Raw genomic sequence first — 14,706 nt, forward strand, 5'->3', positions numbered from 1 at the left:
TATACTAAAATAAACTACTACTTACTAGTACCATTACTACATGTACTACTATCCTTACTTCACGGTTTTTCACTTATTGTGGGGGGGCTGAGAACTGAACGCTCATGATAAACGAGAGACTAATGTTTATGTTAATCTTGTGAGCTGGATAACTTGAAAAAATAAGCATTGACTCATCTTGGTGTATGACTGCATCTAGGTATACAGTAAAAAGGACTTACAAAAATTGGGTTGCCATGACAAAATCGAAGAGGGCTACCACCATATAATGTACATCCGTCCATCTTGTGAGCTGGATAATTTGAAAAATAAGCAATGTGGAAACTTCTATTTTAGTGTGTTGATGTATCTTGGCACAGTGAATGTCACCATCAAAAATACTAGAAAATATAACTTCCTTAGATGATTGGGATTGGTACAGTGGCCAAAGATTAATTTATGTTGGCCAAGACTACCACTGGCCACCCACTGGCTCAAGCATTGTGCCTGGTGGTGGATAAATTAGCTCTGAACTTGTCAGAATATATCACCCTGTGCCACCTTAGATGGAAGAAAAAAAAAACTATCTTCGTCTACACTGTGTAACTCCTATTCACTTGACTGTCTTGCACCATAAACATTAAGGTACACCTACATTCCCTGATCAATTCCATTCCAGAAAAACACATATAGAAAACTACAAACACTTACAGGTACTATTCAAATCCCCCCATGTCTCTTTGTTCCACAAGTTTTGAGTATAGCATGCCTTTACAAAGTCAGATAAAGATTTTTTCTTTTCTTCTGTGCAATAGCACTCAAGTTTTATTGTTACAATTATTTTCACAAATGCTTCATAATTGATCTCACTTAACGCAGTGATGACATACATTCCATTTACAACAAAGAATGTCGATTCTACTTTCAAGTTTGTATTGATCTTCATTCTACATCCTGTTGTAAATACTAACATTTAGATACATTTGTTGCTGGAATAGTCTTTGACAAATGCAACTCTTGTTTGAGCATTAGTCCAGCATCTTCATTTCTGCCTGGACATTACAGAACCCTTTTTTCTTCAACAAATCTATTGTGAATATTATTTGTGCTTTCTGGAGTAATTGAGCCCAGTCTGAAAGACACTTATTAAACTGTAAAGTTTTGCAATGTGATTTTACAAATGGACAAAAGTACAGCTGTTGTTTTCAGGGGGTTACTTTGCTAGCGAGGATTAAAGTACTTCAATGTACTTTAATAGGTACTGAGTGCTTTCATATAAAGAAAGATGTGTTGCTCGTTTGACAGTGGGTCAACATATATTTTTTTAGACCAGTGATAATTTTAAGTTCAAGTCAACTTTATTGTCATCTGGTGGCCCCTGAGCTGCTTCCAGCCTGTGAGCTTATTCAAACTCGACACAGAGAGGCCCCCAGCTGGGATATGAACCAGGGTAACCTGCTCACTGAGAAGCAGCAGCTCTACCAACTGCACCACTGTGCTGCACTAAATATGTATATTTTATTATAAAATATTAAATTCTGAGAGAACCAACAAGATTTAATGGATAAAGTCTAGAGAAACTGCGTTTAATTCATGAACAAGCAGCCTTTTCAAGGGGCAGAGTACTAAAGTGGATTGCTGTCATCTTAAATTTGATTTAAAAAATTACAGTCATTCATTTTTACATGCTTTTACACCACTGTCACGTTTGCATTACACCAACAATATAATATTCATGCTTACTTGTCAGGGACAAAGTGTCAGCTACAAGCAAGAGTGCAACCTGTCTTCGCTTTGAATTTATCCCTGTTTCCTCCTCTGTTCCTGTATGCTCATATCGTAGGCGCCTCTTAATGTGACTCTGCCTGCTACTTAAGATGCTGAGTTCTGAGAATTTTACGTGACTGAAATATCTCGTGAATATTCAGGATTTACTCGATGAAAAATGAGGGAAAACACAGGAAATTTTATTTTCATGAAATGCTGGGAAACCACTGAAAATCACCAATCTGTTGACCACTGGAACTTCCTTCTCTAGTAAGGAAAGAAATACCACAACAACAAAAATATTAAGGTAATATCAGGGTAAAACTGACCACTTTAAATGTAATAACTACTGAAATGAGTTTTTATGCCTACAAACACTTCAGAAGTTTTCTGTCTTCAATAATTCAAAAACATTAAGGGCTAACTTTCTGCAAATATTAAACCGTTTTTTTTTTTTTTCATTATTTTTTTCTTAATATCCGGAGTAACGGTGGCAATTAAATGTACAGCTCCAACTGTAATATTCCCCTTGCTTGCCATAACCAATTAGAATTACGCAGTTCATTTTCAGGGTATAGGCGTGTGCAGAGCTTGCACACTCCAGTGATAGTCCCAGCATGACCATTTCCTAGAGGCATTTCTTTCAGCCTGTTTAGGACATCTTGAACTTTTAATTTCAGCGTCAGTGAAATAAATTGCAATTTACGCATTTTTTTTTTTTTTCATAGGAACAAAAAGAAGTCCTCTCCTTGCCTGAAGGGAAACAAGTCAAGGACAATCAGTGTCAGAACAACGGATGCAATCCATATAAGGACAAAACAAAGTATTTCCTTCAAGTAAAATTGTGAGAAAAAAAATCTAGTGTCTTTAAAAGCATTATAAAACATGTCAATCTGCAGTGATGGGAGTTAGCAGACTCAAGCATCAATTTGTCCTGTTAAAGCTGGTCTCACCATCTATTCATATTCATAATTGAGGGCAGTGACTCCAAGCAGTAAAGCAACTGACCCAGAAGAAAACTGGCAGTCCGAGATATATGTGTTGTTTTGGTACGGCACTGCAAACTAAGGCGAAGTGCTCGGAAATAATGAGAAACTAGTGACCAACAAAAGCCATAAATGTTTCACAAGTTATTAGCCTGCTGATTTATACAACAGCCAACAATCAGCTCTCGTGTAAGCAGACAAATTCACCTCTAATGTTCAGTGCTGGAGTAAGTACTCAAACACCGTACTTAAGTAAAAGTACAAATAAACAGACATAAATGTATTCTAGCAAATTAGAAGTACCGCATTAATGTTTTTTTTTAACTCAAGTAAAAGTAAATAAGTACTTGCTTTTAAAAATACAAAGAACTTAAAGTAGTAAAAGTACTTGCTGAATGTATTACCTAATGCAATGGTCTACAATATCATTAAGTGTATCTCGTATGTATATTTTCTGTAATACATAAATAGTGTTGTGTCATTTTAATGACTAATTTTGCAGATAATACATGTTTTTATTGTGTTTACTCTGTGACATAGTTCACACTTGGACTTGTGATTCTGTACGTCAGAATTTCAGGAATGACATGCAGAGTTAAATGTCGTTAAGCAAAATAAGAAAGGAATGATTATACCTTTGAAATATTTTATTTAACACAAATCAAAACCAATGTGTCATTTTAACTGCAGTAAACACATTTAAGTAAAAGTTGTCTGAAAAAAGGAGCATTAGACACAACTAACAAAGGAACAGGCTCTGATCATTTCAATTCCAGTTTGTCATCAACTCTAGTTAAAATACTGTAAATGGACTGTACTTATATAGCGCCTTTCTATCTTATTTCAAGATACTCAAAGCGCTTTACACTACAATCTGTGCCCTTCTTACCCATTCATACAGCACTCTACTAGATCTCTACAAAGCTAATTGAACAAATCATTCTAATGAGACTAATCAGAGCTTTATCACATTCATACACTGATGGGACACACATCAGAGGCTGTGAGGGGTTCAGTGTCTTGCCCACAGACACTTCAGCATGTGACTGCTGATGGATTCTAACCCCCAACTCTTGCATTGGAGAACTATTGCTCTAACAACTCAGCCACAGCCGCCCCACTGTCTATTCAACCTTGTAATGGGTCAATAGTGAATTATATTTTCACTTCCTGACACCATTTTCAAAATTTGGACCAGAGTGTTGAGCCATTTGGAGACATCTCTTGTCTCCTAACATCATAAACTGACACATTTTAATATTGCAGCAAGAATTTCTTGTTCAAGCTCAGAAGAAGTTGGATGTCAAAGATTGTGTGTCCAGTCTGTCTCTTTTGGGAGAGAGAATCTGTCCTGCTGTAATGAATAGTCTTTCAATAAGGACATGGGTGGTGCATATCTTCTGGCTGACTCTCCGCAGTGGACTCCATTTTGGGTGTTAGTGGTGCTGCGGGTGCCTCCAGCTCAATGACATACATACTAGAATATACGTAATTGGTCCAGCTCTTCTTGAAGGTGGGTCTAACGTTACCTGCCCACTTTGAAGTTACTCAATGGACCAACTCCCCTCTCGCCACTGGTTACTTTCAAACTAACGAACAAATAAAAAAACGCAACATGAATGTAACTTGTAACGCAACGTTTTATAGAAATGTAGTGTAGTAGGAAGTACAGATAATTAATGTAAAATGTAGTGGAGTAAAGTATAAATTACCCATGTTTAACATTACTTAAGTAAATTACAGATACATGAAAAATGTACTTAAGTACAGTAACAAAGTACTTGTACTTAGTTACATCCCACCACTGCTAATGTTCACCCTCTTTTGTTCAGTTCTCCACTCACTCCTGACAAACTCATCTGTACACTAGATTCTAAATGTGTCACTTCTACCTCTCAACAATCTTGTGCCAAGTAGTTAAAGGAAGGTTCATTACTAGTGTTCCCTCAGTGAGGACTGAACTAGGCAGAAGGTCTTCTACTCCGCCCCTGTTTCCTGGAATATCTTGCAAAAAGATCTGAAGCTCTTGACCTTGACCTCTCTAAGTGTCTTTAAACATCTAAGTTCCTGGCAAAAACCAGTGCAGACATGTTCCTGTTTTTAGTTTTCTACACCGCATTATAATCTAGCTGTTTTTTGTTTGTTTGTTTGTTTTTTTTTCTCGCTAATTTGTCCTTTTGACTGTCCTTTTGGGTGCCCTTTTATTTTAATTTGTAAAAAATAATTTAAAAAAATTAAATCTATGCCTCTTTTATGATTGTCTATTGTTGTTGTTGTTATCCACTGTTGTCATCACACTTTGTTAAATAAATCAGGTCTCTTTTATAAATGAGTCCCCGAGGCTCATTGGGATTAACCTGTCTACATAAAGGTTGAATGAATTAAGGAGAGCTGAGGATTTTTTAAATTCTTGTTTCTACTGAGCTGCAATCTGTCGCTTGACACAAAGTTGACAAAGGCGGCGACTGAACATAAAACCAAGACGATGAGCTGGAAAATACCAATGCACTCTGTAAAGCTAATGGGATTTGCAGCATTGATCGTAAATCTCTTTGGGTTAGTCGCACCAAGTGAACAATTTTTTTCTTACATGTTATTTGATTCATTGTTTGTGTAAAATATTGACTGAAGCAGATTTAATTTTGATAATCTGATCTAATTGTGATCATTGTGTGTACTCACTCTTGTAATGTGACGTCACAGTTCCACTAGCTTGGCTGGAGGGAGAGCTACAGATCATTCTGACAACAACAACATTTCCCACTGTTGAGTTAACGCCGTACAGGGTCTTTCAAACAAAACAAGTGGAACATAAGAGGACCTGAAGTTGCAGGTGAAATGATGCGAGTGTAGGTTTCTCCCTTTTCAGTGGAGTGGCTCAGGTTGCACTATCAGTATAATGATACCCTCTGCTGCTGCGTCTCAGCCATGTTTTCCACACAAACTTTATGTATGAAAAATAAGCATTTAACAGAATGTCACTCACAAGGTTACTGCGTCTCTACCCTGCTTGCTGTGCATCTATGTGGCCCTGACCCAGCTCAAAAACACAATCTACTAAAAAAAAAAATAGACAGCTGCCGCTTTAAAGTGAGCTCACTCCACTGCCAGGCGACAGCCGGAGTCATATCAAAGAATCTGTGGTGCAAATGAGTCGCAGGGATTTCCTGTTCACTTCTAATGATTTCTTAAGCCCTGCACCAATTTATAAATCTTCAGTAGGCGCAGCAGTTTAAATCTTTTCATTATCAAAGTTAACCTCGCTCATCCTTAGTTGCGGATAAATTCATCAACCACAGTTGACTCTGACTCCACATCACAGCTTAGCCTGAAAAGAGATAAGCTTTTTTTTCAATTAGAAATGGATGCTCAATTAAGTTGCTGCTCTTTGAAGTCTCTTTTTTTCTTGGATGATGTCTTATCTTGCTCTCTCAAGCATTTCTGACCAGAAATCATTAAAAACAAATTATTTAGAAGTAACGAGCAGCGCCTTCTTTGATTTCCATGGAAGCAGCCAATTAGGCGGCGCTGGATTTCCACCGTGCGATGCAGACGTGCAGCGCGGGACGCATGAATAGCTGAGGTCAAGACTGTTGCTGTGATGGTGTACCTGTACTGCGGTGAAGGGATCCCTTCTGCTTCGCACGTGATGGTCGCCTGGTGGTCTGGGGAGTTGATCGGCAAAATGAGGTCGCCGGGCTGCGTCCTCCATCTTGGCCCTTGAAATATGATATCCTCTGTACAGGCTGCAGAGAGCAGAAAATGTTGTACAAGCTAGAAAATGTGTCTCTTTGACCTTAAAAATAGAAAAATACACACTGTACAGGCAAATAGTTAATCTTCTATGGGAACACTCAGTCTATGTTACTTTTTTAGTGTTCTGTATACGATACATTGTCTCTGTCTCCAACAGTGTTGCTTTTTACCAGAATTCTGCTCAGGCTAGGTTGTGTACATGATTTATGTTGCAACCAGTAGAATGCATTTAACTCACTCATGTTTAGCATTAAAAGTTACTACTAATGTACTCTGTCTCTGGTTCTCTTATTGCTGCAGCATCTTTTTAAATGAACAGAGAAAAAATAACAAGATTAACACCAGTGTATTTAATTATCACCTGCTGAAGCGATCATGTTTGTTGCACTTGTCAGTGTTTGTGTGGGGGGTAGGTGGCAGCAGAGCAGCGCAGTGGTTAGAGCAGTCGCCTCTCAGTGAAAAGATCCCAGGATCGACTCCTGGCCTGGTGCCTTTCTGAGTGGAGTTTGCATCCTGTGGGTTTTCTACTGGTATTACAGTTTCCTCCCACAGCAACCTGCATGTTAGGTTACTTGATAACTGTCCCTATGAGCGAGGCTGTCTGTCTTTGGTGGATTGCGACCTGTCTGGGTTGTACCCTGTCTGTCACACCAAGACTGCTAGAGATAGGCACCAGCTCCCTGTTACCCAAAATAAAAAGCATCCATCCATCCAGCCATTATCTTTTACCCGCTTCTTCCTTTTTAGGTCACGGGGTCACTGGTGCCCATGTCCAGCTATCACTGTGGAGAGGCGGGGGAAACCCTGGACAGGTTTCCAGTCCACCACAGGGACACATAGAGACAAACGAGACAACCATTCACTCTCTCACTCACACCAAGACAATTTAGAGTTACCAAACAGTCTAACGTGCATGTTTTTGGTCTGTGGGAGGAAACCGGAGTACCTGGAGAAAACCCACACATGCACGGAGAGAACATGCAAACTCCACACAGAAAAGCCCCCTGAGCCAGGATTTGATCCAGCGACCTGCTCACTGAGGCGGCAGCTCTACCAGCTGAACCACTGTGCCGCAAAGGAAACAAAAATGGATGGATGCTTGTAGGTGTGTGTTATTTTGTTTGAGGTTTAGTTAAAATACCTCATGATCCACTGAACGCAGTTCAATAAAACTTTTTGGAAGTAATCTTTGAATGTTCATCTACACTGACTACCTGATTAACTTTTGGAGTCAACTCAATTCAAAATGGCTGCCAAAGCTAATAAACCTTAGTCTAATCCAAAATGGCTATATCTCAATAAATCTTACAGATACTGAGCAAAACTGTGCTCTGGTACTGGCTAAAGATAATTCACAACACATCTTCAGAGCACACATCATACAAGATGTTCGAATACTGCATGAGTGTGCATGTTGTTATTTTTAAGGTTTAACCAAAATGTCTATAATAACGGAGTCATTTCTCAACATAAGATGAAGTTAGTCTCAAACATCAGTTTGAAAAGCAGCAGGGAATATATATTTATTTAAGATGCAGGTCTTTAGGCCTGGGCTAACTCTAAACACAATTTGGGCCTTGCATAAACTTAACAGACATTTCATTGAGAAGTCTGTCCTACTTTTCCTAAAATCTTGTTTTTTTTCCCCAGTGGATGTAAATATAAATACAAACACAATTGTCACACACCGCCTTTATGGCAGTGTAAATGTTTGGACAATTTAAACATTTTAATAACTCTCACATAGCTGGCTGATTGAGACTACGTAACAGAGGTGCTTCAGTTAATTACCTGTCTGAGACAATGTAATGATAACAGCACCTGAAAACTAAAATCGGGCGCTCAACAACAGTCGATGCAGGATACAGACAAACACTTCTCACATATTCCGTCAGTAATTAAGAACTCCTTGCAAGTGACAGAGTGGATCTAAAAAGAGGAGTGATCTATTTTAAGAAAAACTATGTCATACTACACACGCAGCAGCTAATAGGGGCCATAAGGATGCACTTGTTTGCCAGCAGCCTAAAACGAAAGGATGTGGAACACAATCTGGTAGTAAATCAAAGCAGAGCCAACAGACGGCCAGAGTAGGTCTAATTAATATCCTACTGCTAACAGATTGCAGCATGTGGCTAGCAGTTCTACATGTGGTTTGAACTGGTGGTGATGTGTCAAGCAACCAAAACATGTGGAGGGCTGTAACTGGCCAAGGACTGCTCTTTATGTTGATCTCATAGGTACATTGGTAAGTAAACAAACAAACCACTAAATACATTTTAGACATTTCTGAACTGAGTTGCAAAGTAATTCACTGATTTTACACTTCAAGCCATAATGGACTGAATCAGCTTGTGCTTAACAGGTCTTAACGTTTCTTTAATTCAGCCTTGAATGAACAACACAGCATATCCATCCATCCATCCATCCATCCATCCATCCATCCATCCATCCATCCATCCATCCATCCATCCATCCATCCATCCATCCATTACCTTCACCCACTTCTTCCTTTTTGGGTCATGGGGGTCACTGGTGCCCATATCCAGCGATCACTGTGCGAGACACGGTGGACACCCTGGTCAGGTCTCCAGTCCATCACAGAGACAAACGAGACAAACAACCATTCACTCTCTCACTCACACCTAGGGACAATTTAGAGTTACCAATCAGTCTAACATGCATGTTTTTGATCTGTGGGAGGAAACCCACACACGCATGGAGAGAACACTCCACCCAGAAAGGCCCACGGCTGGGATTTGGAACCACGACCTTCTCGCTGAGAGGCAGCAACTCTACCAACTGTGCCACCGTGCCGCAATTCCATGAGTATTTGTATGTAAATCTAAGCATAAGCAGTGTGTTAGGAGAATAAATACATGCCACAGTTCTGTAGATTGTGTTTACGATCTTTAGAAGTTAAAGAGTTTTATCCACATGAAGCTGTTGTAAAAGACGTTTGGCCCACTCTGTTCAGTGATGCTTCAGTTCATTAAGGTAGTTTTTCTGCTTTTGTCTGGAATCATTTTCCTGTAACATGATCCAAAGGTTGCAGAGAAAATTATCTCACATTTGATTCTATATGTTGGTATGAAAATGTGTTTATCTTTAAAATAAGGAGTTTGAATCATGGGGCAGCAAATAGCCCAAATCATCAGCCTATCACTGCCGTGCCGGCAGTTGATATACTGTGTTATAATGTTTTACTAACATGGGGCTGTTTGTTATTTCTCATCATCCCTTTGATGATCTTGTTTGACTAAAGCACAGTATTCTACGAGTGTTGTTTTCAGATGCAATTAAATTATAATTTTAATAAGAAGAGTGTCTCTTACAAACACTATTAAACAAACCATCCTTGTTTGGTTGGTTTCAAATTGTACTCTGTATTTTAAATATATTTTCTGTTCCTTGAGCAATGTGGAAGGTAGTGTGAAAGTAAAAATGTGAAACTGAAGAGTTTGGACATGACTAAAAGTATAAAAATGATACAAAGTAGATTATTGCATCAGATCCATTCTTTTGCTTCAGCTTGCCAATTGTTCCATGTGAATTTAACTAAAAGGCCTCATGAGCGCATCTTTGTGGCATCAGTGTTTTTTATTGACGTTTTTCCAGAATAAAATGCCACTTTAGCTGTTGATAACAACTGTTTTTTGCTACAGTGGCATTCAAGGTGCTGCAATTTCCCAGTCAAAACACAGAATAAAAACCAGCACCCACAGCAGAGACCAAGGCCCTGCTGCACACACTCGTCCGCTTGGAAGGTGAGCCTGCTTGGATCCGTCTCCCTTGGGCGCAGCATGTGAATTACCCAGGAGCCAATTTGAATAACATTCACTGGGAGCTACAATGTCATTTGAACAAGGGTTGACATTCTCGTAGAGTGTCTGCGCCTCCCCTCCTCGAATCCCAGGTGGCTGCGCAAGGGCAGATTGAGGCACGGTGGAAAGAAGATTGTGCTAAAATACGAAGCTGGATTCATTGCATGGATCCTGATAATGATCTGGATAAGCCATAAACAGGAACAGGATTGAAGTCCCAGTTGTCCTGGACAGTGTTCTCTAAATGTGCAGCAGAAAATGAGGAATGGCGAAGGACATCACACTGAACTATGTGTAGAGTTACTGCAGCCTCATCAGCACAAACTTTATGCTCTAAACTAATTTCTAAGATCATTAACGTTTTTTTATTCCATCATCTCATCATCAAAACATATTATGTTAAAAATGAGGCATGCAGCTGGTGAGACAACATAAAAATGAATAACACCCAAAGTAATCATCTGTAATGAATGAACTCCAGGTAGCACATGTTTAGGAGAAATGTTCTGGTGACATCAACCATGACATCAAGATGTAGTGTAGAGACGGAAATACAATATGCACTAAGATGTCTTACCTGCAAGGCATCCGGTGATTGATAGCAGAACAATTTGTTTCCATGGTAACATCATCTTTAGTTGCCGAGGGCTAATGAGACTCTCATCCAATTGCTCCTGAATGGAATGTTCTCCCTTGAATAGAAGAGTTTAATCTGAAGAGAAAGTAATTATGGCTATGATTAAAATGTGACATTCTGATCCAAATACGACAAGCATTCAAAACATGGGCAAAAAAATAAAATAAAAATGTAACATGATTACAGCACTACTATGTTACATAATTGGTTCTTATTATTTTTGAGTTACAGTGAGTGAGTGGAAAGTGAATCTCGAGGAAGTGAGAGGCGATGAGTGGAAAAACAGGCATAGCAGCTGACGAAAACACAAGGATGGAGCCAGTGGTGCGATTTTCAGGTGGCACGGAAGAAAAAAGCAGCTGCTAAATGGTTGTGTTTTCTTTTACTGTGTGTGTTATTCATGCTGCCTAACAAGCTCATTCCTTCAGTTTTAAACAGAAGCAAGAAAAGACAAGACCGACTATTAATAGGAGCTGACAAACTCTGTACCAGGGCTTTATGAAATGACACATCCAACTTTAATATGAAGTTCTGTGGCCTGCTAAACAAATTTACTGTTTTAATTCTCACATTAAAAAAAAAATCATGTTTTGTACAAATCAAACAACACAAACATTAAAATGTCACAAACAAAAACAGTTAAATTTGATTAGTTGGCACAAATAAACAGTTAAAGCCCTAGAGAACAGATCAAACTCGCAAGCTTTCTTACCCACTGGGCCTAGCATGGAAGGCAGCAGAAGATAGGCATTGCTATAAGAATAGCTACCTTCACTGTAAATGTATGTATTTTTTATTAATTTAATGTGCTTTTCCTGAGTTAGATGTTTAAACATGTTTGAGGACTGTGGGTAGGACGTCCTGTGTTGTACAGTGGCAAGTGTTTGGTTAGATTTTCATCAGTGATTGACAGGAAAAGCCAGTGTCATCAAGCCAGTATCATTTGACATGAATACGTAAAGGCAGTACAATATACTGCAATAATCAAAACATACTGTTATGATATACTATATATACATACTGTGATACCCTGACTCACTTCAGGCTCTGTTTCACTTACAGAAGCTCTTGATTGCAGATGTTCCTCAAATAAAAGTAATCTGGCAAGCCATAGTGAACACAACTCTAAACAGTGTGAGACCAATATCTGATATAATAAATAAAAAAAAAAGATTAATAAAATGAAATTTTATAGTATGAAATTTATAAAAAAATAAATGTGTTTGCAGACAGTGCAACTGCATTGAATAAACACAAAGTACACAACTTTAGCTCTGCCACATACAACACAAAACACTGATGTACTGTTTGTGGAATATGGATTTCTTTTGATCATATTGTGTCATTTTATACACTAGATGCTACAGCTGCTTGTTAAACCAACAAAGTCTTGTTGTCCCTATGCACAAAACTCTGAACGTGTAGTGTATGTATGCATGTGGGCGCACGAGTCAGACAGGAAAAAACTGCATCAAAGTAGCAACTGAAAATAATAATAATAATAATAACATTGATAACAACAATAATAAGAAGAAGAACAACAAGAAGAAGAACAACAACAACAATACATAACAAGTTGAAAAAACTTCTATAAATTATGTTTGGGGGCGGCTGTGGCTGAGTGGTTAGAGCAGTCGTCCTCCAATGTGAGAGTTGGGGGTTCGAATCCACCAGCAGTCACATGTCGAAGTGTCCCTGGGCAAGACACTGAACCCCTCGTGTGTCTGATGTGTGTCCCATCAATGTATGAATGTGATCTAAAAAGCACTGATTAGTCTCATTAGAATGATTTATTCAATTAGATTTGTAGAGATGTACAGTAGAGTGCTGTATGAATGGGTAAATGAGGACACAGATTGTAGTGTAAAGAGCTTTGAGTATCTTGAAATAAGATAGACAGGCGCTATATAAGTACAGTCCATTTACCATTTACCATGTTATAATTGCATTATGGGAATAGTAAATCATACTTGTGCTACACTAAGTTCAAAAAGCGTTCAATACAAAAACAACTAGACTTTATTTGTTTTTTTTTGTTTTTGTATTGAACGCTTTTTGAATTTATCATGTCCTGGATGACTGAGAATCTTCACCAGCTACACTAAGTTAAATTTCAAGATATCTAACTCGGATGCAGCAGTTGTGACCATTTTAACTGTTTTACACAAGGTTTTTTACTTTACCGGGGGCAATTTTTTCATTTACCCTTTGTTTATCCAGGTAGTCTCATTGAGCCACGAGAACCCATTTTCAAGAGAGCCCTGTTTACGGAGCAGATGGGGGGTTAAGGGCCTTGCTCAGGGGCCCAGAGTGGGGCGAATGAGGGTGGAGGCAGGTGTGGGTGTTTCACCTTTTCCACCCACATTTTGATGTTGACGGTACCGAGAGGTGAACCTGCGACTTTCCGATCACAAGCCCATCTTCTAACCTCTGCGCCACCACTCCCCACCACTCCTCCATGCTTAGGAGGGTAATACCGGAATAAAGTAATAAACACTGAACACAAGCCATTATACTGATTAACCCTCCTACTGCCTTTAAGTCAAAATGACCCTCGAGGCTTGCTTTAAAACTAATGCCTCAAGGGTCATTTTGTGCCAAGGACAGAAGGAGGGTGAACATTTTTTTTTTTTTTTTGCTGACCAACAAAACTGACAGTGTTCCTGTTGCAATGGACTGTAGCCCCACAGCTCTTTTGTCTTTTTAAAATGCATGGCACCATTAGGTTATACGTACAGCCAATGTTTACTCTCTGAGGAATTTGTCCTGTGGTTCATAAGACATTTTACTAACAGACAGACTGTGCTGACCCTAACAGTTAAAGTCAAAGTTTTCTGCAAAGATAATCTGCACATTGTAGTGCTCAGAGGATGTTAGATGAATGACCCTCAGCAACTACCACACATAATTTTGGCACAATATTTATAAAATAGACTGCCTTATAGCAATTCTTATGTTGACTAATGTTGCTTAGCTGAGATGAACATTATAAATTGGGGTAACTCCAAATGTTAATCATGTAAAGCTAAACAACCACTGATTACTGTCTGTAAGTTTTATTAATAGCCATGCACAGGTTCATGAGATATTTAGCTGGCAGACAGAGTTGACGCCACAGTTTTGAGTAGAAATATTTCACAATGCGTAGTGTTCTGAATATATAATAGGGATAATGCTAAGCCACTACTACACTCAATCTTAGTTGAAAATGTGTAAAGTTACAGCTAATTTTGTGTTTCTACAGTTCAGTTGCCTGTGGTGACCATCTTAAATTGGGATGATGCCAAGATGTCTATCCATCAATTACATTCTTAGACTTTCCTTAAAATATGTCCACTTGTTAATATTTTGCTAACAATAAAGGCAAATAAACACATGCACAAATACAAGCAAAATCATTATTGTCTCTCATCTTTTGCAGTGGGTAATAACTAAAAGGACAGTGGAAGTTTTCTAATGTAGAATGGAGGACTCTAACTGTGCAGTTTAGAAGAACAGGACAGGAGGGGCTTTGCTTGAGCTCTGACCTACATCACAGCAAGTGGAAAATGATATGTCTCTTAGGATTAGGAATTGAACACAACCCCTTATCCTTACAACACAGCCCTGTTGTGTGGATTAACCCAGGGCTATCTTTGGAATTCTTGAATAAGACCTACATTTTAACTGCTTTCCTTGTGCCACTAACATGTAGGTTTTGGTTTGATGTGAAAGGCATGGCTAGAAAATATGATAGTTCTAGCAGAAACTGCAGTGA

General features: G+C 38.8%; 1 protein-coding gene across 1 annotated transcript in view; it reads right to left on the bottom strand.

Moving 5' to 3' along the window:
• Positions 1-10,962, bottom strand: part of cntn3b (contactin 3b) — a 137,941-nt gene extending 126,979 nt beyond the window's left edge. The window contains exons 1-2 of the mRNA XM_037679144.1: positions 10,890-10,962; positions 6,343-6,478 (exon numbers count right to left, since the gene is read on the bottom strand). Of these exons, the coding sequence (XP_037535072.1) occupies positions 6,343-6,478; positions 10,890-10,944 (191 nt within the window). The 5' untranslated portion in view covers positions 10,945-10,962. The remainder of the gene's footprint in view (positions 1-6,342; positions 6,479-10,889) is intronic.
• Positions 10,963-14,706: the final 3,744 nt, after the last annotated feature.

The sequence above is a fragment of the Nematolebias whitei genome, chromosome 7, assembly GCF_014905685.2.
Source record: "Nematolebias whitei isolate Nwh7 chromosome 7, NemWhi1, whole genome shotgun sequence".
Taxonomy (NCBI): domain Eukaryota; kingdom Metazoa; phylum Chordata; class Actinopteri; order Cyprinodontiformes; family Rivulidae; genus Nematolebias; species Nematolebias whitei.